The following is a 21952-nucleotide window of genomic DNA, read 5'->3' on the forward strand; positions in this document are numbered from 1 at the left end:
TTCCCCAGCTTCAGCATTTAATCAGTTGTAATCGAACTATTGTGCGTTTATCTGCTTGGTGTAATCACAGCAAACAAATAAAGATGCAGACCAAAACAACTGCAAAACATGTTTACAAAGGCTTGGTGGGTTCATGCTGCTGCTGCAAAGATACAACTATAAGCATTTAAAATACACCTATTTGTTGAAGCAATTCTTCTCATACTCATCCTTGGAAATAATGAGAAGTGGTAGCTCAGCAGTTAGGGCATTTAGGCCTGGGATCAGAAGGTCATTCAAATCCCAGCACTACCAAGCAACCACTGCTGGGTCCTTGAGCAAAGCTCTTAACCCTCAATTGTTTAGTTGTAAGTCTCTCTGGATAAGAGCATCTTCCAAATGCCATAAATGTAATGTGGTTTTATGGTCACTTAACAGTATGTACTGTTGAACCAAACAAGGTGAATCAACAATAGAAGTGTGAAAATAGCACATCTATATGGCATCTATTTAAACAGGACTTCTGTAAAAACATATTATGGTGTCTTTGTTTGTTAGGCAGAAACACAGATCAAAAGTCTTAACCTTTAGACAAAGTCTGTTGGTGTGATAAAATCTGTGGCAGTTACAAAATAAATGCAACAAAATTGTAGCATTAAAGTGAAACTCATTCTGTTAATATTCCAAGCGATCCACAGCTCAACATATCACACTAGGGGGCACTGTTGCACTTTTCTTTTTCTTAATCTGGAGGACACATAATGGCGTGATGCTGTGTGTCAATGTGACGTAAGCTGAGAAATGAGGGCAGCCTGAATTTGGGTGTCACAAGAAGAACGCAAACACTCAAAGGATGGAATTACAGCATAGCAGCCTGATTTTCCTCTCCTGGCTAAAAGAACTGAGCAGCTGGGCTGGCTATGGCTGGAGTGTGTTTATGGCTGAGGTGGAATATACCATGGCAAAGCCGACATCCGCTTTTTTCAGAGCAGGTCCATCGTTGGTGCCATCGCCTGTTACAGCTACGACCTGCCTCTGATCCACCAGCGTGCTGTCAATTATACCTGAGAGGCAGCATCATTACAGGATAAGCAATAATAATAATAATAATCATAATAATCATCGTCATCATCATTATCATATCAGTGTCTACTGAAATGTATTTCTACATTTATAATGTGCCATATTACTAAAATGATGCCTTATTCAGAGACAGTCAATAAAAGCGCAGACAAGTTATATCTTGCTGTATAACACTTTGCAACACAATACACAAAATGCTTTGCAGTTAAATTCTAAAATAAAATTCTAGGTCCAATGGCTTTAAACAATATTATAGCATCAACAAATGATGAACCTCAGCAATAATACACTATGAGTGATGCTACAACATATAAATACACATGTCTAGTAGAAATTTGTACCAAATACACCTGCAATAACGGTGAAGATTATTCCATACACAATAAAGAAAACCACTCCACAAAAACTGAATTACAAATGTTAATAAGTGTTAATAATAAGTTGTACAGTGGTTAGTGGTTGTCAATGCTGGCATGTACCACTCAGCCTTAATGAGGAATTTATTCTAATTAATCACCATACACATATTAAACCCTTATTTCAGTGGCACAGGTGTTCATTATTCAGTTTATAATGAGCAAACATATTTAATTGAAGTATTAGCTATTTTGTGAGCTCAGTGAAAATGAAGGCAATATTATTTATTGTAAAATATAAAAATGCTCAGTCCAGGTTCAGTCAATCTTTTTTTAATAAAACTAAATTATTTTATAATATTTTTATATGATTTTTTTCAAATAAACTTTATTTACATTGTTTTTTTTTTTTTAAATGTATCACCTATTACAAAAATACACAATTTCATAGCTTGTTTTATCTGATTATATTATTTACGGTATTAGGGTTCTAGAAAAAAACAAAAACAGAGCACTTTCAATATAATTAACAGATAAAGCAAATTTTCTCACCTTTAACAAGTGTGTGTTTGTCTGTTGGAGAGGACCGGGCTAACACTCGCAGCTTGGGCCAAACCTTATCGATGCGTTCTTGTTCAACCTACACACACAATGGACAGCCATTAGGGCAACTTGAATCTATGCAAGTGTAAATGAAGCACAATCTTGAGAACCTAAAGTCATTATTAAAGTCTGTACGTGTTACTAAAAGCATAGGTCTAATTACATTAACACTCGTAAGAGGATGCTAGAAAACTGATTTGTGGCAGACAGTACAATGTGATTATTTTGCTTAATAATAATTAGTTGTGTTTCATGGGTTTGGTCTGGTCCTCTGAACTCGCCTGGAATTTCATGTCTTGAGATAGCAATGGTAACCAGAAGTACTTTTTGTTAATGATATTGCTGCACAGATTAGGCAACAAATCTAACGCAACAGTAGAAAAACTATGTAATAATGTTGACTAAAAAAATAACTCAATATTGCTTTATAAATAAGAGAAAAATATTTTAGAAGCGCAGACTTTACATGTGTAATGCTAATGCTAAACACCTCGAATTTGTTGAATGTGTACTGAATGAATAATATGATAATGTAAAAAAAATGTAATTGAAAACACAATAAAAATCAAAATTTACACATGCTCAACAGGACAGGTTTATTTCTGGCACTGTGTCTTTTTCATTTCTCCCCCCTCTTTCCCAGTGTGCCACAGTTGATCCACAGCTGACAGCTGGAATGAGGCCCAGGCAGGTCTGTTGAGATTGTAGACAGCAGGGCCCTGATCCATCAAATCATGATTCAAGACAAGGCACTGAGAGGTGAAGTTGAGGTGTATTCACAGTAATGTGTATGCATATGTTTTGCTGCCAAATGAAAAAAATATGTGCAAGTATATTATATATATATATATATATATATATATATATATATATATATATATATATATATATATATATATATATATATATGAGCCAAAAACATGAAACAAAGGTAAAGGCTAGTCCCAAACTTTCCCACCCATCAATCTTTAAGTGGATTGGCTGGAGTTTGTTCAATTAGCACAGGACAGCATGGGGCCCAAAAATGAAGGCGGTGTGAGGACACATTTCCTGTCACATTGTGTGACTGTGACCAGAAAGGAGTGAGTGACAGAGTTGTGGGGACTGCTATCTTTTGCACATTGGGATAGCACAGGGCATTTCACCTCATATTAGTCCTCAGGGACCATGTGAAGTATTGTGAAAGAAGTTTATATGTGTGGTCAATTTCAAACTGGTGGGATGGCCATATTTGTGGTCTTGGTGTTTTTGGAGATATAAAGGAATGTCTAGGTGGTGTGATAATTAAAGAATAGACCAATGGTCCAACACCTAGTAAAAGCAGGCAATGTGTAACGATAAAAGCCTTTTAAAGCATCTAATCCCACTCTAAATCTATTTAAAGAACATCTACTTCTATACTAAACTTTACAGTTTAGTATATTGAGGGTTAGTAATTTGTTTTTTTCCAGCTCTCTACACTGATTTCAGAATATTTAGAGACTCTCTCCAATGTCGTTGTGAGCAGACTAATGTATCACTTACCTAAACTGCTAGAGATAAAAGAAGAGCCTTAGAGTGGCTCAAACAGTCACACTGTGCTTATGCCTAAGTCAGCCAGAACCAACCATTTTTCCATGTACACCAGCAATGTTTTAGAAGTTTCTATAATGCTTTTCCAACGTCTTGTATTAACAAGCTCCTGAACTGGCTGTGCATGGGTTATTTTTACTAAGTACTTTGGGTCAGATTTTCTTATTGTCCAAGAAAAAAATGTTTTTTTTCATTTGGCTACACCAATTTGTCTTCAGAGGACTGACTGCATTCCCATGAATAATGGATCACATTCTATGGCTTTTGCAACCTACTTAGATAAAAATCTACAGTAATGGGCATTAGTGTCATATGCAGCATGTGAGGCAATCGTAAGGTCTCTGTAAGGAGCCCTTGGCAGCACTTCTGTAGTCCTTGCAATGTGTGAAATTCTATGAGTGAATGTACGTGGGTTTTTACTTGGGGCATGGTTAGGTTTGTCCCTCAGAAATGAGATGTAAAAGTTTCTGGAACTGGTGGGTTATCATCATAGGTTTGGCCTAGCTATTAAGACTTCATCTTTCTAAACTCACTAAAAGGGAACGCCAGACAGTCCACTAGATGCAGCAGTGCCAGTGTTCCTTCATTGTTGTATAAGTGGCTCTCTATGGGGGACCCTTGCTTCACTTTCCTGACGGATCCTTCCTTTTTTATGTTGCAGACAAATGGGTAACACTAAGGGCTGGGGATTTCCTGTACCAAGGGAAAAGTGTAGCACAGCCTAATGGACTGCATCAGCTGGAAACTCTCCATACATGTATGAATATATAGCAGCATCTGAATTGAGTGTTTGGCTATCATGTTACTACTTATTCTGTACGTATGGTGTATGAAGGAGGTGTGGGCATGATTTAATGTGAACCAGTACAAGGCATACTCTAATAAATAAATAAAACAATAGCATATAAAAAAAAATGTGTGTGTGTGAGAAAGGCTTAAAACTGAATGTGCAGTACCTCGCCCTTTTCATTACGAATCCTCCTGTTAAATTCTTTGCCATCGATGCACAGGAAGTCCTCTCCAGGGTGTATTATGCCACACTTGATAGCGATGGCTCTGGCAGTGTTGATGTTGTCACCAGTCACCATTCGCACCGTGATGCCAGCACGCTGACACTTACGTATAGCTTCGGGCACCTTTGGACATGAAAGTAGGAAAATGTCAGTATATGAACATTTAAATATAAAATATCTATAAAATGTATTCTTTGTTGGGCCATTTGTATGTAAGCGAATTAGCTTCGCTGCCAGGATCATTTTTATTGATGTTTGGTTCACTTATTTGGGGCAGATGGAAGAGGAAGAGCATCATCAATAATGAACAGTGGAAGAGGAGGGTGACAGGTAACATTAGACCTTTAACTCAAATGGATGGATTTGTTTACAGATTCTCAAGTATCTGAAGGTTTATTAGTTAATACAGGATACCCTGAAGACAACAGCAATTAAATCATACTTATTATTTATTAGTTAGCATTGTTCATGAATCTGTATGAAATTAAAAATATTTTTAGCTGTTGCTTTAGTTTTAGTAGTAATAGTTTCTTTTTTTTAAAACTGTTATTAAGGCAAGATAAATGTTATTGCATTAAAAAATATAAGATCATATAATGCTGTAAGTAAAGTAATAGCATCGGTTTAACAAGTGAAGAGTGTGTGCATTTACATTTATGGCATTGTTTTAGTACTTATTGGCACTGAGATTTAAATTTATAACCTTCTAATAAGAAGCCCAACACCTAAACCCAACACCTTAGTACCACTAAGTTACCACTTCCCTTTAGAAAAGTGTGCAAAAGTGTTGCCTATTGCATTGAATGCCATTTAAAGTAAATTGTGCGACTTGACAATGTCATTTTTGCAATGTTGCTTAATCCTTCACTTTATTCAACCATCATCTAAATGAAGGTTTATGTATTATAATTGGGATTAGATTTAACGCTTGCTGAGTTGTTTTAGACTGTGATGGTTTCAGGCTATGGTTTGGTTGTGTTGAAATTCACAGGCTTAATTACAGACACAGACCTTCAGAGATATTAATTACCTGAAAGTGGTTAATCTATGTCAATGAAAATGTAAACCCTTATGCTTCTGTGGGGCAAACAGAAACACACATGCAGCAACACCAGGCTCTGGCCAAGGTTAATCAATATGGTGTAAAACGATATGATATTCAACCTTTAATTACCTAATTCTCAAAATCCATTAAGTACTCTAATGTAATATAACCAATCATTTATAAAGAAAAAATGTAATATGAATGAACATTACATTACACCAAGAACTCACCTCTGGCCGGACAGGGTCCTCAATTCCAACCACACAGATTGCAGTCAGGTCAGTTAGAATGTTGTTTTCGTCTTCCCAGCTTGGCTCAGGATCAGCGGTAAAGTCTCGGTAAGCCACACAGATGGTCCTGAGACCATCGCAAGCCATGGGCTCAATCACTTTCTTTACCATCTCATCTCGGTCTCGAGGTCGGAAAAGCCGGGGCTCACCCGATTCGTTTACAATACGACTGCACCTACAGAATGAGCAATATTGAATAATACGTATTTTACTCTTGTCCATTAGAGAAAACTTTGTAATTGTTTTGTATCTTGTGCATTTCTGCTCTGTAATCTCCAAAACAAACAAACTCTATTTACAAAAATACACACGTCAGAAAAAAATATCTAAAGGGCTTTGGTAGTTAAATATTTTTTTACTAACAAGTATGATATACTTTGTAATTCATTTTGGAAATCAAAAGGATTTCTAGGCAACACAGCCGTTAAATAATTCTAATAAGAAATTCTGTTAAAAATGAAAATTATTATAATTAAATAAACCCAGGATCAACTTGCTTTTTCAGGATAATCTCAGATGCTCCTTTGCTGTACATCCTGAAGCTCCCATCTGGAAGTTTAATGACAGTACTCATGGACTTCCTGACCGAATTGAATGTGTAGACTTTATACAGCTTCTCTTCAGGGATTTGGTTTCGAATAGTTTGGTAATCTCGCTTCAGCTCCAGAACAAGTCCCAGCAGGCCACACTCGGTTTTGTTGCCCACCTGTTTGGGCAGACCTCCCTCCTTATCTGGGGGCTGAAAAATAAAGAGCCAACTATGAAACAGCATTGATTATCAGATCTATAATAAAGTTTCCTGCTGACCAAACCATTAAAAATAAGCTTGCCAAAACACAAGGGCATGTGTTTTGAAAAAAAATGGTCAAAACGTAATTCACTTAAGCTTACTGCATGTGTAGAATATAAAAATATTTTGAATCTACATATACCAGAAGCATTTGATTGACAGTTTGAGCACATGTGTACAATAAATCCATATGTATGCCCCTTAAAAATTCAAACACCCACACAACTGCAAACACACATCAATTCTGCTTGACTTCAAATACATTCAGCCACTTTAAATATAGATACAATGGCAATCGGGCAGAAAAAGATAGTTATATGGATTATGGAAGAATCTACACCGAAACCATTTTGTAGGTTGACTGTACTGAAATGTTTGGAGAAAGAAAAAAGGAAAGATTACAATATGGTACCTAAACATTAGCTTAAGATAACTTTAACCCAAAATAATTTAGCCCAATATATAGACATTGATAAACGACTGCTAAAATAGCAGTAAGGACAATTTACAAGGTCACAGAATTGCAAATACTTCTTTGTGATTCTGTTTCACTAGCAGTGCAGCCTCATCTAAGAAGCACAAACCGATAATTACATAGTAAGACCCTAGAGACAAAGAAAGAGAAAACAAGAGCTTCTACAAACGCATTTAAATTAGAACTGGTTAGACTGAATAGTCTGTTGTTTGATCACAAGAGCCCTATTGGGTCCCACAGGAAGGTGTGGATACTTAGAAGAGATCGGATCTGGCATGCAGTGCCTGGCTGAACGTCTGTCCTCTCCCCGGGCATCATACACTCCTGCGAGCCTTGGCATATGGCGGAGCGAAAATTGGCAGCATTACTTCCTCTTTTCCAGTGCTGCTCTCCCCAATAAGGTCATTTTCAAGGCACCTCTTTGATTATCACCCCATCACCAGCACTCGAAGGGACAGAAACAAGCCATTTCGCCAACTCCCGACTTGCTTGAATGAGAATCCCTGAGCATAAGGAACCTGAGAGCGATTGTTGGCTAAAATCTCAGGCCACATAGTGCTGCTGCAGCCGGACTAAGCAAGTTTGCCCAAACATATAAGACAGATTTCCAGGTGACACAGTAAGAGATTTCACCTTGACACAAGGTTTAGTGTGAAAAGAAGCGCTTTTGGAATCCTTGCACTTTTGCACTTGGAAGTGTAGGCTGGCTATTTCTATCAAATTATTTCTGTCTGTGCACTCATTGCACTACATGAATTTATGTGCAGAACATCAAATCCAATTCAATCCATTTTCGTGTTCATGCCAACTATTATGCAGGATAAATATTTAGTACATTTGTTTGGACGAAGACCAAGACTTGGCCAGTGTTTCCAATATAGTGAAAATACAAACAATTAGCATTTTTTTGAGCAGCAAAAAATACTCCAATTTGCACAACACACTACATCTCTGTTGAGCTGGACTAAGCAAAAACAGGAAAGCTTATACTTGATGACATTTAAATGAAATATAATACTAGTGGTACCCAACTAATATAACAATCCACCTTACCCTGGTAAAAGAAAAATTATTCACTTGATAGGCATTTTACTCAAAGCCGCATGTATCTGACACATAATTAAATTAGCTCTGAGCAATGGAGATTTAAAAGTCCAACATTGGCCCTGACCTAGAATTTAAACTCTCAATCATTCAGTTACTAAGATATTGTTGTCGTTTTTTTTAGTTATTGTTTTTTTATAAACTGTAACTACAAAAGTTTACTAAAATTTAATATTTGAGATCAAGAAATAGGATCAACAATCAAAAAGTAACATTGACAATCAGTCAATATAGAAGATTTTCTTTGTGACATTCAATATATTTTCAGTCGGTTTTGCCGTATTTAGGTTGTGATATGTCTAATAATATCATATAGGTGCAAAAGTTTGCCAGGCAAAAACTAAAAAATGTTGAACTCTGGTCCTGTAGGTGAATACTGTGTCTTCTAAACAGCCAAAATAATATAATAACAAACCAGGAAATTCTTTGGAAACCCAGATGACTACTCTCTCCATAGACTTTTCTCTACAGACTTTTTCTTCAGACTTTTCTCCACAGACTTTTTCTTCAGACTTTTCTCCACAGACTTTGCTTTACAGACTTTTCTTCACATACTTTTCTCTACAGACTTTTCTCCACAGAATTGTCTCCACAATTCCAAAGACAATATCAATCAAAAGCACTTAACAATAAGCACATAACTGATATCAGCTCAACAGCATGATCATTGAATATTTTGCTCATTTTGATAAAAATCTTGCCCCAATGACTACTCTATTTAAAAAAAAACAAACAAACAAAAAACAAGGTGTCCGCACAGATACACCTAGTCTACAATCAAAAATTTATTGGGTGAAGTCAAAGTGGCACTAGGGTTTCAGTTGATCTTTCTAGACAGAGGTTACTGGCTAGGACAACTGAAGCTTCACAGACCAGGAAGTTTAGTGCATCCACTTCTCACTACAGGTCAGAGTATCAATGTGCATAAGACCAGTCTCTTGCACTCCTTCTGCATCTCCAATTGCAAAAGGCCGCTGCATGCTTCAACTGAATTCCCAGTAGTAATGTGAATCTATTTACATATTAAGTGGCATCAGTAGCTTATTGGTTAAAATGATACATTAATGACGACAGTTGCAAGCTGAAATAGTAGCATGGCAAGACAGTCACTGCCAGGAAGTCTGTTTAACTATGCACCTGAACTGTAATACAGAGAGGAATGCATTGCATTACTCAGTTATCTGCACGCCTTTCAAATTATATATGTAAATAACAATAGACAGCAAGGAAATTATCTGCAAAACAATAAAAAAAACCAACTGATATAGAGTGAAGGTCTATAAAATACAGAGAATTAACTTCATCTGTGAAAGTGGGTCCAATCCAATCTGCAAAGAGCCAGTGTGGTTGGAGATTTCCATTCCAAACAGGAGGAGCCACACCTGCTAGTCAATTAAAGGCCAAGATTGAACAGATTAAACTGGTTGGATAAGGAATGGAATGGAATGCAAGCTGGTAGACACACTGGCCCTTTGTGGATAAGACTGGACTCCCCTGATCTGTAAGGGATTGTATAGACTTGTATGGTCAGTTGCTAAGTTCTTGATTACCTGGATGGTGTTTTTTTATTTTTATTTATTTTTTCCCCCATATAATGAGAATAGCTACCGATTAGAGGTATCTGCTATCTAATTAGCTAAACATTTATCTGTTACAATTCTAATTTCATTTTTAGTAACTTTAATAGTTCTTTTTGTTTGTATAGGATGAATAAAATATCACTTTCACACTTCACAAGTTTTCTGAAAAATTATTTATTTTACAGAATAATGCTTATTTTTGGTACTTATAAGTTCTTTGGCAAATATTTCTACAATTGTTCAGGTGTTTTTAATGATTCTCTGTTCCTAGGGTTAATAATTGCATTAATGTCAACACCAATAATAATTGGCAAATTAGAATAGTTGGAAAGATGTGTGCAGAAAGTATGGAAAAAAGGATGAGTGATCAGTGTTGGACCAAGAGATGATTGGAATGGTTATAGCATATACTGCTGCTGGTGAAGCTATTTATTATCCTGAATCAGCCTCCAGGGTCAGTGTCAGTAGTAGGTATGAACTAGATTGTTTTATTTATTAGCACAGACGCACCTCTTAGTTTTGCATTAAAATTGAAGACTGCAAATGGTGTATAAAAGGAACACTGGCTGCTGGCTGAAGAGCAGGCCATGTACTCATTACATAATGTCACATTAAAACATTTAAAAGGGAATCTCTCCATGGAGGAAGCCAGAAATCTTTTGCTGACTGCAGGATGAATTAAGCATGTAGTTGAAATGATATAAATATCAAAGTATTCCTCGTGTGTGGTTTTTCAAAGCTTTCTGTTTCTCACCAGTGAGATGTGTTATGTAAGTCGAGCTGCAAGGGCTATTCTGAAAGATATGCTTTCCAGCTTCTATACTGTCTCAAGCCAAGGGAATAAGATATAAGGCACAAGGTATAGAAAAATCACATTATTGCATTTAATGTCTTTTTTTTTTTCAAATGCTAAAATGTATTCTGTAATACAACTGTAATTATGTATCAGAAGTAGATACACACTTACACACAGACAGATAAATTAAGAAAGAACACAACAACTAATCATTAGAGACACACTCTTGGGCAACAAAAAAATAGGCCAAGCCCGAAACGGCAAATATTAAGCACTTATTGTTAAACAAATGAACTCCTGAGAGGTCCTGTGCCGCCATTTGCTCATTTACTTTTGCTGCAATTAAGTGTTTGGGGAAAAGCTAGAAACAGGGTATTTCACTTACAGTATAATGGCTTTATTTACACAAACATAAAATCATGATAATGATTAAGAAAATAAACAAACAAAAAACGTTGGGTGTCCAAAAATATCTTGGTGTGTTATTTCATTAAAAGATTGGTCATCACGTGTTTATCTGTCACACCTGATGCAACCCATCAAGGGTCTGATAACAAGCTCATAAATGCAACCAGAACAAACAGAGCACGACAGAGATCTACAGTATTTTTTTTTCTTATTCTTTCTAATTTCCTGGATAATTAATTGTTGTGAAGACCAGCAAAAGATTTGGGCTTTTTTTTTTTGTTTTTTTTTTTAACTCTATTTTTTTGCCCAGAACTGTAGAAAAAGCAGTGTCACATCTCTTTTAATAAACCAATCTCACAAAGTTGATGATATCAAACAAAACGCAAAAAACAAAAAGCAAAATCTGAAACATGAGACTGGTAAATATATCTAAAAAAAAAACCCTGTGCTCTAACATTCCACATTCTACCATGTCAAAATATGCAAGTCTAAATTGCAAAGCAGATGGCTAGAAAGCAATAATTCTAATTAGCACTGTTTCGTGTGAGGGCTGCCATGTGCAAGCCATTTTCCATGCTAAAAATCCTTCCTGTATGTCTAAGTTGTAACTGCAAGTTACAACCATTTCTTGATTTCTTTTTTTTTTTTGCCAAAAGCATTTTCCAATTTAAAACACATTCATATTGATTTTTTTTTTTCCGAAAGCTACTCTGAGAGGGATTAATTAATGTGCATCTTAATTTACAACATGAGGGACAGTGGTTCAAATTATCCATTTCATTTTAGAGCCAGTGTTTGTGCCTGTAGAAATTAGTTTTGCCCTATTAAGACAGTATTAAATACCCTGCTACAGTCCAGCTAAGAAATGTATAACTGCTAGGTCAGCTCTATTTAGGCCAGAGAGTATAAGATATGTACATTAAAATATATAAATATATATATATATATATATATATATATATATATATATAGGGTCCCTATAATTGGAAACTTGATTTTGTTGATATAATTTTTTTTTTCACACAGGAACTGTTTGCCACCTATTCAGAGTTTTACACTATATACACAATAATACACTATATTATAAAAGTTGCTGCTATATCTTGAAAGAAATTTGGCAGTGTAAAATTGTTAACACAGATATAAGAATGAACAATAAAGCTCTCTATAGGGCATTTTTTGTCTGTGTGTCTGTCAATTCATGTATTGATATAGGCTTCTGTAACAGAAAGTTTCAGAGTAGGTTATGAAATGGCGCTACCTCAGACTGAGAACATGCATCCATCTTAATACACCAACTAGATTACCATTCAAGACAAATCAGATGCCTCTGGATGACAACCATTCAACGCTCTCAGAAAATCTTGCCTCAAACATCATAAAAAATTAACTAAAATTAACAGGTTCGATCCCCGGTCAGGGAACCAACCCCAGCCACTCTTAGTGCTGGTCCCAAGCCCAGATAAATTGGGAAGGGTTGCGTTAGGAAGGGCATCCAGCGTAAAAACGTGCCAAATCAAACATGCGGATGATCCTAACGGGAGAAGCCAAAAGAACAGATGAGGCATGGAGGTGAAAAAAAACTTTTATTATTATTTTTATTATGATTCACTAATCCGCTGTCAAGTTTTTTAGATGGGAGTGGGAGTGTCTCAAATGTTAATGACTTTTGTGTAAATCGCACAACACATTACCACTAACTGCGTCATTCTTTCAGAAACATCATAACTTTCTTGACGAACTGTCAACCAACTACCCTGTTCCCTTACCAGCTCTTAATATTTATTCTGCATTCAGCAGGTTTTCTCAGAAACTGAGTATCTCTAGGTTTTGTCAGCAAGCAATGGTTGAATAAAATTAATTTAATTTAACTAATTAAAATTAACTGATCTTTCTTGAAAATATGGATCATTGTTGAACAGTTGACAAGTAAGTGTAATTGCAGCATACAATACAACAGCCAGCCATGTCTGAGTATGCAAATGCAGGTCATGTGGCATAAGAAATGGACGGTAATACAAAAGCGGTAATAGATTTCCAATGTGTATCTGGATTTCTAGATTTAAAAAAATATATATAGATATAGATATATGTGTGTGTGTGTGTGTGTGTGTGTGTGTGTGTGTGTGTGTGTGTGCGTGTATATTTGCCTTATTGACATTTTTTGTCTTACTGCCAAATCAATGTATTATTCATTTATTATTATATTTTGAACATGATTTTGGTTTCTTTCAAGACCTTTTACAAGAAGAAGAACAGACTTGTATCTTACCAGAATTTTCGAAGTATAAGCACTGTTGATGGATATGGCATTGACCAGATAGTCAATAGTTTTTGCAGGGAGTGAATTGCCATCCGGGATGATTTTATAATGAACATCGCCAGTGTACAGCTGCACCGCTGTCATCCTGTTAGTAGTCAAAGTGCCTGTCTTATCTGAGCAGATCGCAGTGGCATTGCCCATAGTCTCACAGGCATCCAGATGGCGTACCAAATTATTATCCTTCATCATTTTCTACGAAATATGCAAGGGCACATAAATTAGAATTCACAGAACAAAGGCATAATAGTGCCTTTTTACACATGCAGTGTAAAATGGTAAATTTGAAACATTGCCTTCCAAACTGTAAAATTCTCATATAAACCAAAGCAAAAGAGGGAAAAACTCTAAACAAATGCATGTTATACCTTGACAGAGTAGGCCAAGGAGATAGTGACAGCCAGTGGCAGTCCTTCAGGAACAGCCACGACCAGCACAGTGACACCAATGATGAAGAATTTCACAAAGTACTGAATGTAAATCGGAGTGCACTCTGGGAGCCAGGGCCTCTTCTGAAGCACGAAGTTGTCAATGGCAAAGTAGAGCACCAGGATGATGACCGTGATGGCAGACATCAACAAACCTGCGTGAACGAATCAGTACATTGTACTGTAAACACAATCAAACAAAAGCTAATACTTAATTTAATGTTGGATAAAAAATGTAAACTAATTTGTTTTGTAAATGATAAAAATCGACTGTTGGAATGTCTTTGTGTATTTGAATAAAGAATATAAAGTTGCAACTATTTATTGATAAAAAATCTATAGAATATGAAAAAAATATTGATAGCTTAATTTTAAAATATACCTGGTTTATGTTACAATAACTAACAGCTGGTAAAATCAAAACACTACCATGGAGTTAGGCAGGTCAAAAAAAAGTAAGCAGCCGATTTCTTCCTATCTGTAAAATGTAAAAGGCACCTGCTTTGCCGATCTGCACAGCTAGCTTTGTCAGCTTGCCCTGCAGCACAGACTTCTCTTTTTTGGACACATTGGATTTTTTTTTCTCCTTGTCATCGGCTTCTTCGCCTTCGGCACTTTTCAGTGGCTGCATCTCCATCGCTGCTGCTCCATCCTGCTTCTTCACTGTAATAATCAGAAAGGACGAAACATCACTGCGAAGGTCAGAACGATCGTAGAACCGCTGAGTCACAGCTTTCCATATCATAACCAGCGTGTGGCATAGTGCAGCCAGTCACAGACAGTATAAACCAGACTTAAACAAGTCATATAGACCATAATTCAAAAATATATGCCAGGTTTTTTTTTGTTGGACAAAAACTTAAATAATAAAAACAGAACACATGGCAACAGCTGAAATAATTTTTCTTTAATTCATTTGCTAAATCAATTAAATTATAAAAAACTAAAGATTTAAATGAAAATAATATGAGCAAACTTTTCATTTTAATTTATATGCAAATTAAAATAACAGTTCAAGAAAAAAAAAGTACCCAATTTTCCCCCTGTGGTCTCAGTCAAGGCATGTTTTGTGTCTTTTTTTTGCACCAGATTTGCACTGTACTGTAGCTATGAGGAAAAGATCTCAGGTGGAATCAATCTTACCAAGAAGATTTTTTTTAAATCGATACAAACATAAATGCACATATTTTTTTTTTTAATTTTGCCACAAATACACAAACACAGACAGCAAACATGTCGTAGCTGACACTGCGTTTGTATGTTTTGTTGCCAAACCATTTCATTGGAAGCATGTCCATATAAGCATAATGTTCATATGAGCTACATCCCTGGTAACACAAGAAACAACTCCGTAAACAACTTGACATTCACAGCTTAAATTTAGATTAAACATTTTGAAGAAATTAAAAAATAAAAGTTTGTTTATTTAGTGATTTCAGTTGAGTATAGAAATGTATATCTAAAAACACACTAAATTGGATGCCAGTCAATACTCAAGTTAAACAGGATATTAGTTACCAGGTCCTCTCTTACTAATACTCTGAAAGTGAAAGAAAATGTATATGATCTTTAAACTTACTTATGATGCACTATATTGCCAAAGATTTGTGGACCTGACCATCACACCCATATTTGCTAGTCAAATGTCCTATTCAAAATAATACTATAATAACCTCCATTCTTGTGAGAAACATACTTAATTGCGTTCAGTTTAAGGCTCTGTGCAGGCCACTGGTTTAGTTCTACATAAACCTTGTCAAACCATGTTTTCACGGACCTCACTTGTGCATTGCCAAGTTAAATGTTTGTTGAGTATGGGCTCATAGCTCAGCTGGAGTAAAATCTAAATACTACAGGATATAAAGATATTTAAGACAGTTATGTGCTTCCAATTTTAAGGCAACAACCTTTAGAATACCTAGATTTGATCATCAGGTGTCCACAGACTTTTGGCCATTTAGTGTGTCAACTCGTTGAGGTAAATATTTTACGTTGCTTTTACCTGTGGTAAACACAAATGTGTACAGTATATTTACCTCTGATGGCATATGCCATTGTAAAGCATCACAACTTTAAAAAGCACAGCAATATAAAAAAAATTGTGTTGCAGGTAAAAAAAAAAAAAAACATAACTTGAAAGAAAAGTATGTATGAGCTGCCTAGGCTAACCTTGTTTTCAGTATGATCTGCACAATATGCTCCTATGACTGTCTACTAATTTGGAATATGTCCTTGTAATGAACCAATATCACTTTAAGTGGCTGTGCCAGCGGTGCCCGAGTGGAGGGCGGAGCCGGACGGAACGAGCGGTAAGAAACACCTGCAGCTGATGAGACTAATCAGTGTGCTCTGTTTCTTATCTATCGTTTCATCCGGCTCAGCCCTCCACTCACGCACCGCTGGCACAGTGGTATTCTTCAAAAAGATTTTACTTCATAAAACACTAATTAAAAATCTAAAGCACACATTTTATTACTTAAAAAGTATTCAACAGTTAAGACATGCTGGGTGTCTGAAATTTGCTTCTTTAGGTTTCTATCAGCATGACAGAGATTTGGATAATTGCATGTTGAATTCAACACCATATTACCTCACCACAAAAGGCAATTTGTCAATTCTACCAAAAGAAAATGATTGCAGCAAATGCTTCTAAATCTTCCTCTTTTTTTTTTTGTAATTGGAATACTACTGTATTGACGACATATATTTTCTGAATAATATCAGAAGAATATCTGTTTGAGATTTAGAAACAAGTTTTTCTAAGCAAGGAAATGCTAACTTAGACCTGATATATAAACTGCCATTGGGATCCGTATTGTGAAGCCAAAATTAAATTCTGATACCAAACAAAGTTTATAGAATATATAAAGGTAAAAGTGTAAAGGTCAAAGCGTGGGAAAAAAGTAGCGGCTTATAGTCCGAAAAATACGGTAAATGTAAATATAATATGCCTTGATGGCAATTATAAAGATGTTTACATAAGCATAAACTTTATCATGACTCTACTATAAAATATAAATATATATATATATATATATATATATATATATATATATATATATATATATATATATATATATATATATATATATACACCGCCTTTGTTCTTATATAAACATATTTAATTGTTTTTTACTAGTACCTTAGACACCAGGCTTAAATGTTAAGATATATCACCGCATATTGATTCAGCTTTTATTCAGAAGGATAGTATTTCCACAACATTGGCAACTCTCCCCATCGTCTCAAAACCACAAAACAAGTCCTGCACATCTTCAAACTACAGCAAGTTCTACAATAAATCAAGGTTCAGACAGGACGAAACAAAAAACCCTGATCATCAAGATCAAGTGATCCTGGCACACTGACAGATCCTGACAGATAGAATGAGTAGCGACAACACTGAAAATACACGTTTAATTAATAGGCAGCACCAACAGTGACAGTGGGTTGGAATAAGAGAAAGGAAATAAACCAGCTGTGAGAGCTCAAAGTGAAAGTAGGTTACCTTTGGTCTGGTTGTTCTCCATATTTCCATCCTGCATTTTACCTACGATGGAGACATACGAGACATGGAACAAAAATAACAGAGAGCAGACAATAAAAACATCCATCACAGGGACGCAACAGTGAAATCAAAATAAAACAGGAAGACAGAAGATGAACATTTCGTCAACATCTCAGTGACAGTAACATACATAACACACAGTTGTATCATAATGATGTATTGAAGTACAGTGTGGGGATTGTTGCGTGAAGGTTCTGCCATCTGCTATTTCAAATGAGCTTTTAAAAATATCCAATTCCCCACAAGGAAAAGCACTGAATATTTTGCTTTACTTTGGTGCTCGTTTGATTTATAGTACTTTTCCACCGACATGGAGCCATTGATCCAAAACCAATTCAAATCAAGTAAAATGCTACATTTGGTCTCCTACATGTTGTAGACCCTATTTCACTGGCTAAAATGATCTACTGTACATATTGATCTACACTGCTTATAGTAAAATAATGAACTGATAAATTAGTTTGAACTAATAAAATATTGTTAAACAAACAGAAGAAATAATCGTCACAAAATAAAATTAAATGGCTGATGCCATAAACATAAAAAATTTGGGAAGCTAAATGTTTAGAATAAAACCAATAGCTAAGTAATATACTGAGATGCCAGTTTATTTTCTACTGTAGATCAATAAATACACAGTCTGGCAACTCAAACTGCCTATAGTGCTGGTTTGATACCGACAAATAGGAGATTAAATCCAGTCAAAATCACATTGTTAGGACTCAACAATTACATTATTTCACATGCACTCAGGGTTCCGAGGCCAATCCTCTAATTCTGTCTACTAGAGTGACATTAGCTAAACTATTAGTTAATGTATACTAAATAGTGCAGCTTAGCAGTGAGTGGCAGTTCAGACACAAATTAGACTCTGAAATGGCTATAAAACATTGGTTAGCTAAACGGTATTAGATATACTAATCTGGCAACATCAACTAGCAGTTCAATATACAGTGTGGTTCATAGGTTTTTGGACAGTGACACTATTTTTGTACATTACTACAATGAATTTAAAGTGTAGCAAGCAAGATATTATTGAATTCCATTAATTTAGTAATTTATGGCTTTAAAAAAAGTGTTTAGTTTTTAAGTTTAAAAGACTTTTACCTACTGTGGCTCCTCCATTTTTATAGGCTGAAATGTAATTTGACAGATAAACTAAATAAAAAGAATTGTTAAATTATTAAAAATAAATAACTATTAAAACGTAATTATATATAATAATAATAGGTTGCCAATTATTAAACAGTCAGTGACTGCCTTAGATGCTGTTCCAGGTCTTTATTGCATCCAGTGTCTGTTGCTGTTTTTGGTAGAGCTTTCTGCCTTTAGTTTTTCCCTTCATTTTGTGATGATGTGGTTTTGGATCATGAGCCCTTTCTTTCCTTCCCATGCACTTCTTTTCCTATATTTCTAGTAAGTAATCCAACTGGCTCTGTGTCTGTGAAAAGGGTAAACCAATTTCATATGCATTCATTTAAAGATGTGTGAATATAATGTAACTCAAATTTTCAGTGGCGTCAAAGGTGCAGTAAGTTACAGTTCTAATGCTTTAAGGTTTAGCACCTTTTTTTTTTTTTTTTGTCTTTTTAGCCACAGAATATTATCAATTTTGTCCTAAAAGCAGAGCTTTTTGGCAGTTCTAACAATGTGTACTGTTCCATTATGACCAAGAGTTTAACACATCAACTGCACAGAAACAGCTATAAAAATATTTCATGGACATATAACACACAAACATTACAATTGTGGGGGACAGAGCAACAGTACACAACCACAAAGGACATGCAGAGAGGGAGAAGGAGAGTGAGAGAGTGAGAGAGAGAGAGAGAGAGAGAGAGAGAGAGAGAGAGAGATGGGCATGCAACACCACAGATGGAGGGAGACTAAACACTAAAGATGTTCAGGAACGGAAGGAGAAAGTAAAAGTGTACAAACTAAACAATTTAAACTTAAGTACTGACAACCCTGTGTCTGAATGTCTGTATGAAGGTGTCTCAACGTTAGTCATCTATTCTATTCACTAACTATAATAACAGCCATTTTATAAACCATCACAATGCATTAATTCACTAAAAGCAATAATGTTAAAGTAACAGTACTTCTACCCATTATGCACTGTAAGCATAATGAAATTTGTAGCAAGTGTAATTAAATAATAAATACATTTTTATTTTTGTGACATATAGCTAAAAATTATATTTCTATGTTAAATGTAAACAAAGTATTAAAAGTATTAATTAATTCCAAAGGTTCCAGTTTGGAGAAATATTGTAAAACATGCTGGAAATGACAACTGGACAGTATGGAGTTACCAGTATAGTTTGTAAGGGATTAGTTATTAGTATTGTGATAACTGGTTTGTTTGAGTTGCCAAAAGTAACAATTGTGCAGTTTCATTTCAGTTTACTAATTATGTGCATTGTTTTTTCAATTTATATTACAGGGTTTTTTTTATTTATAGCACAAACTAAAATCCTGTTTTAAAATCCTGACCTATTTATCCTTCAAAACTTGTACAAAAAGCCTTTTTTTTTTTCGCTGCAGATTAAACCTTTAAATGCTCATGGACGACTAATACTTGAAGTAGATAAAATCCCTGTCTGAATAACACTGCAGAATGGGGTCGGAAGATATGACATTGATCTATCATATAATTACACGCAATATTTTTACAATTCAGTATTTACTATACTGACAACTTGTTCATGAAGTTATTATGATAAAATCCTGTTACTTGTATTCACCACTTCTCTAAGAAAAAAGTAATACAAATCTAAATATCAGGCAATCATAAGAACGTCTCTAGGTTACGTATGTAACCCTGGTTCCCTTAAAGACTGAGATGCTCCATCAAAACGCTTTGGGAACGCGCCCGAGTGTTTACGCTCTGAAATAATGTGTGTAATCAGTCAAAAATTGGACGCTGGCCGTCACCGGTGGGGTGACATCACGACCAGCAGTATAAAACGCATATGAGTGAGGGCAGCGGCAACTTCTGTAAGAGAGAAGGAAGCGCTGCAGGGATGCCGGAGGTGTGGCTAGGGAACTAGGGTTACATACAAAAGCTAGAGACGTTCCCTTTCTGGAACTCAAGCTGCAGGTGGAGTGAGCTCTGACCCCAAAGGGAGTGGGGGGACCAGAGGACTCATAAGATGATGTGATAGCATCAACAATCCACCTGCTCAGAGTCTGCTTATTAGCAGGGTGGCCTCTCTTGGGAGGGCCGTAGCAGACGAGCAGCTAATCAGTCCTAATCCAAGGTCCCGTCCTGTGGACGTAGGTGTCCGGTGCGGACAGAGCCGGTTCAGTTTCTCCTGGTCTGGGGCCTGGAACAGAGGAGAATAAAATGCCTGTAATCTTACAGCTCATGGGACGACTGAGGGTACCCTGGGGATGTAACCTGTATGGGGTACAGGAAGGCACTAGCCAAACCCGGGGTAAACTTCAAGAAGGAGGGGAAAACGCGTTACAATCGGGTCTCTGCCCAGAGATTGCCCAGCCACGGGGGGCGTGATAAGCCGAGTGGACAGAGCCAACCCCTTGGTGAATTGTCCCTGGAGGAAATCCAGCACTGAACCAAACAGGTAGTGAACTAGATCCAGCTGGTTGTGCTCACACCCTGAGCAGAACAGACGCCACCTGGCGGCATACGACCTCCTCGTGAAGGGAGCTCCGGAGTGGAGAATGGTCTTTACCACCTCATTGGAGAGACCAGAACCTCTGAGGGCCCTGAGGGGCCACAGCCTCCACAGCTCCAGGCGGGGGTGAAATATGGCACCCCAAGCTGGGAAAGGAGATCCTTCCCCAGAGGAATTTCCCATGGAGGGTGCTCGAGGAGAGTTACCAGGTCCATGAACTATGGTTTGCTTGACCACCTTGGAGCTACCAGGAGAAGATGGACTTCGTCCCGGCAAACTTTCTCCAGAACTCCTGGAAGCAGCGCGACGGGGTGTCTGCTGCCTCGTTCAACCGGCCCGGGATGTAAACTGCTCTCAAAGAGGTCAAAATCTGCACAGGGGGCGCAAACGCAGACCACCCTTGATGGTTTATATAGGAGACCACCACAGCTATTGTCCATACTGTCCAACACGTGGTGACCTCAGAGGTCTAAGAGAAGATGCTTCAGCGCTAGAAGCACGGCCAGCATCTCTAGGCAGTTGATGTGCCAGCGTAGATGGGGCCCTTCCCACAGACCTTGAGTGGAGCGACCATGATCTCTCCACATCCTGTGAGGGACGCATCCGTCGTTAGCATTAAGCAATGACCGGGGACTCCCAGCATGGGGCCTGGAGATAGGAACCGGGGATCTCTTCAAACATCTAAAGCACGTAGGCATCGCCACATGACTTTGATGGTGCGGTGGGGGTTGCCCCTCCGTGAGAACCCATGAGTCCTGAGCCACCACCCGAAGGGGTCTTATGTACAGCTGCCATAAGCCCCAGCAGTTTCTGGAATTGCTTGACAGTAAGAGACTGCCCTTCTCTGACTTTCCAGACGGCCATAAGGATGGCCACAATGTGGGCAGGGGAAAGCTGCACA

The 21952-nt window shown here is 36.8% G+C and overlaps 1 protein-coding gene across 12 annotated transcripts in view; it reads right to left on the reverse strand.

The window, feature by feature from the left end:
• Positions 1 to 21952, reverse strand: part of atp2b2 (ATPase plasma membrane Ca2+ transporting 2) — a 160781-nt gene that overhangs the window by 14650 nt on the left and 124179 nt on the right. For 10 of the 12 annotated variants that reach the window (XM_046874859.1, XM_046874861.1, XM_046874862.1 and 7 more), the window contains 9 exons: positions 17351 to 17392; positions 14341 to 14505; positions 13783 to 13997; positions 13367 to 13609; positions 6439 to 6680; positions 5882 to 6116; positions 4550 to 4729; positions 1971 to 2058; positions 937 to 1043 (listed from right to left, as the gene is read on the reverse strand). In XM_046874859.1, coding sequence (XP_046730815.1) covers positions 937 to 1043; positions 1971 to 2058; positions 4550 to 4729; positions 5882 to 6116; positions 6439 to 6680; positions 13367 to 13609; positions 13783 to 13997; positions 14341 to 14505; positions 17351 to 17392 — 1517 coding nt within the window. The remainder of the gene's footprint in view (positions 1 to 936; positions 1044 to 1970; positions 2059 to 4549; positions 4730 to 5881; positions 6117 to 6438; positions 6681 to 13366; positions 13610 to 13782; positions 13998 to 14340; positions 14506 to 17350; positions 17393 to 21952) is intronic. The other 2 variants (XM_046874866.1, XM_046874868.1) reach the window with 1 other exon arrangement.

Source organism: Silurus meridionalis, chromosome 19, assembly GCF_014805685.1.
Source record: "Silurus meridionalis isolate SWU-2019-XX chromosome 19, ASM1480568v1, whole genome shotgun sequence".
NCBI classification, from domain to species: Eukaryota; Metazoa; Chordata; class Actinopteri; order Siluriformes; family Siluridae; genus Silurus; species Silurus meridionalis.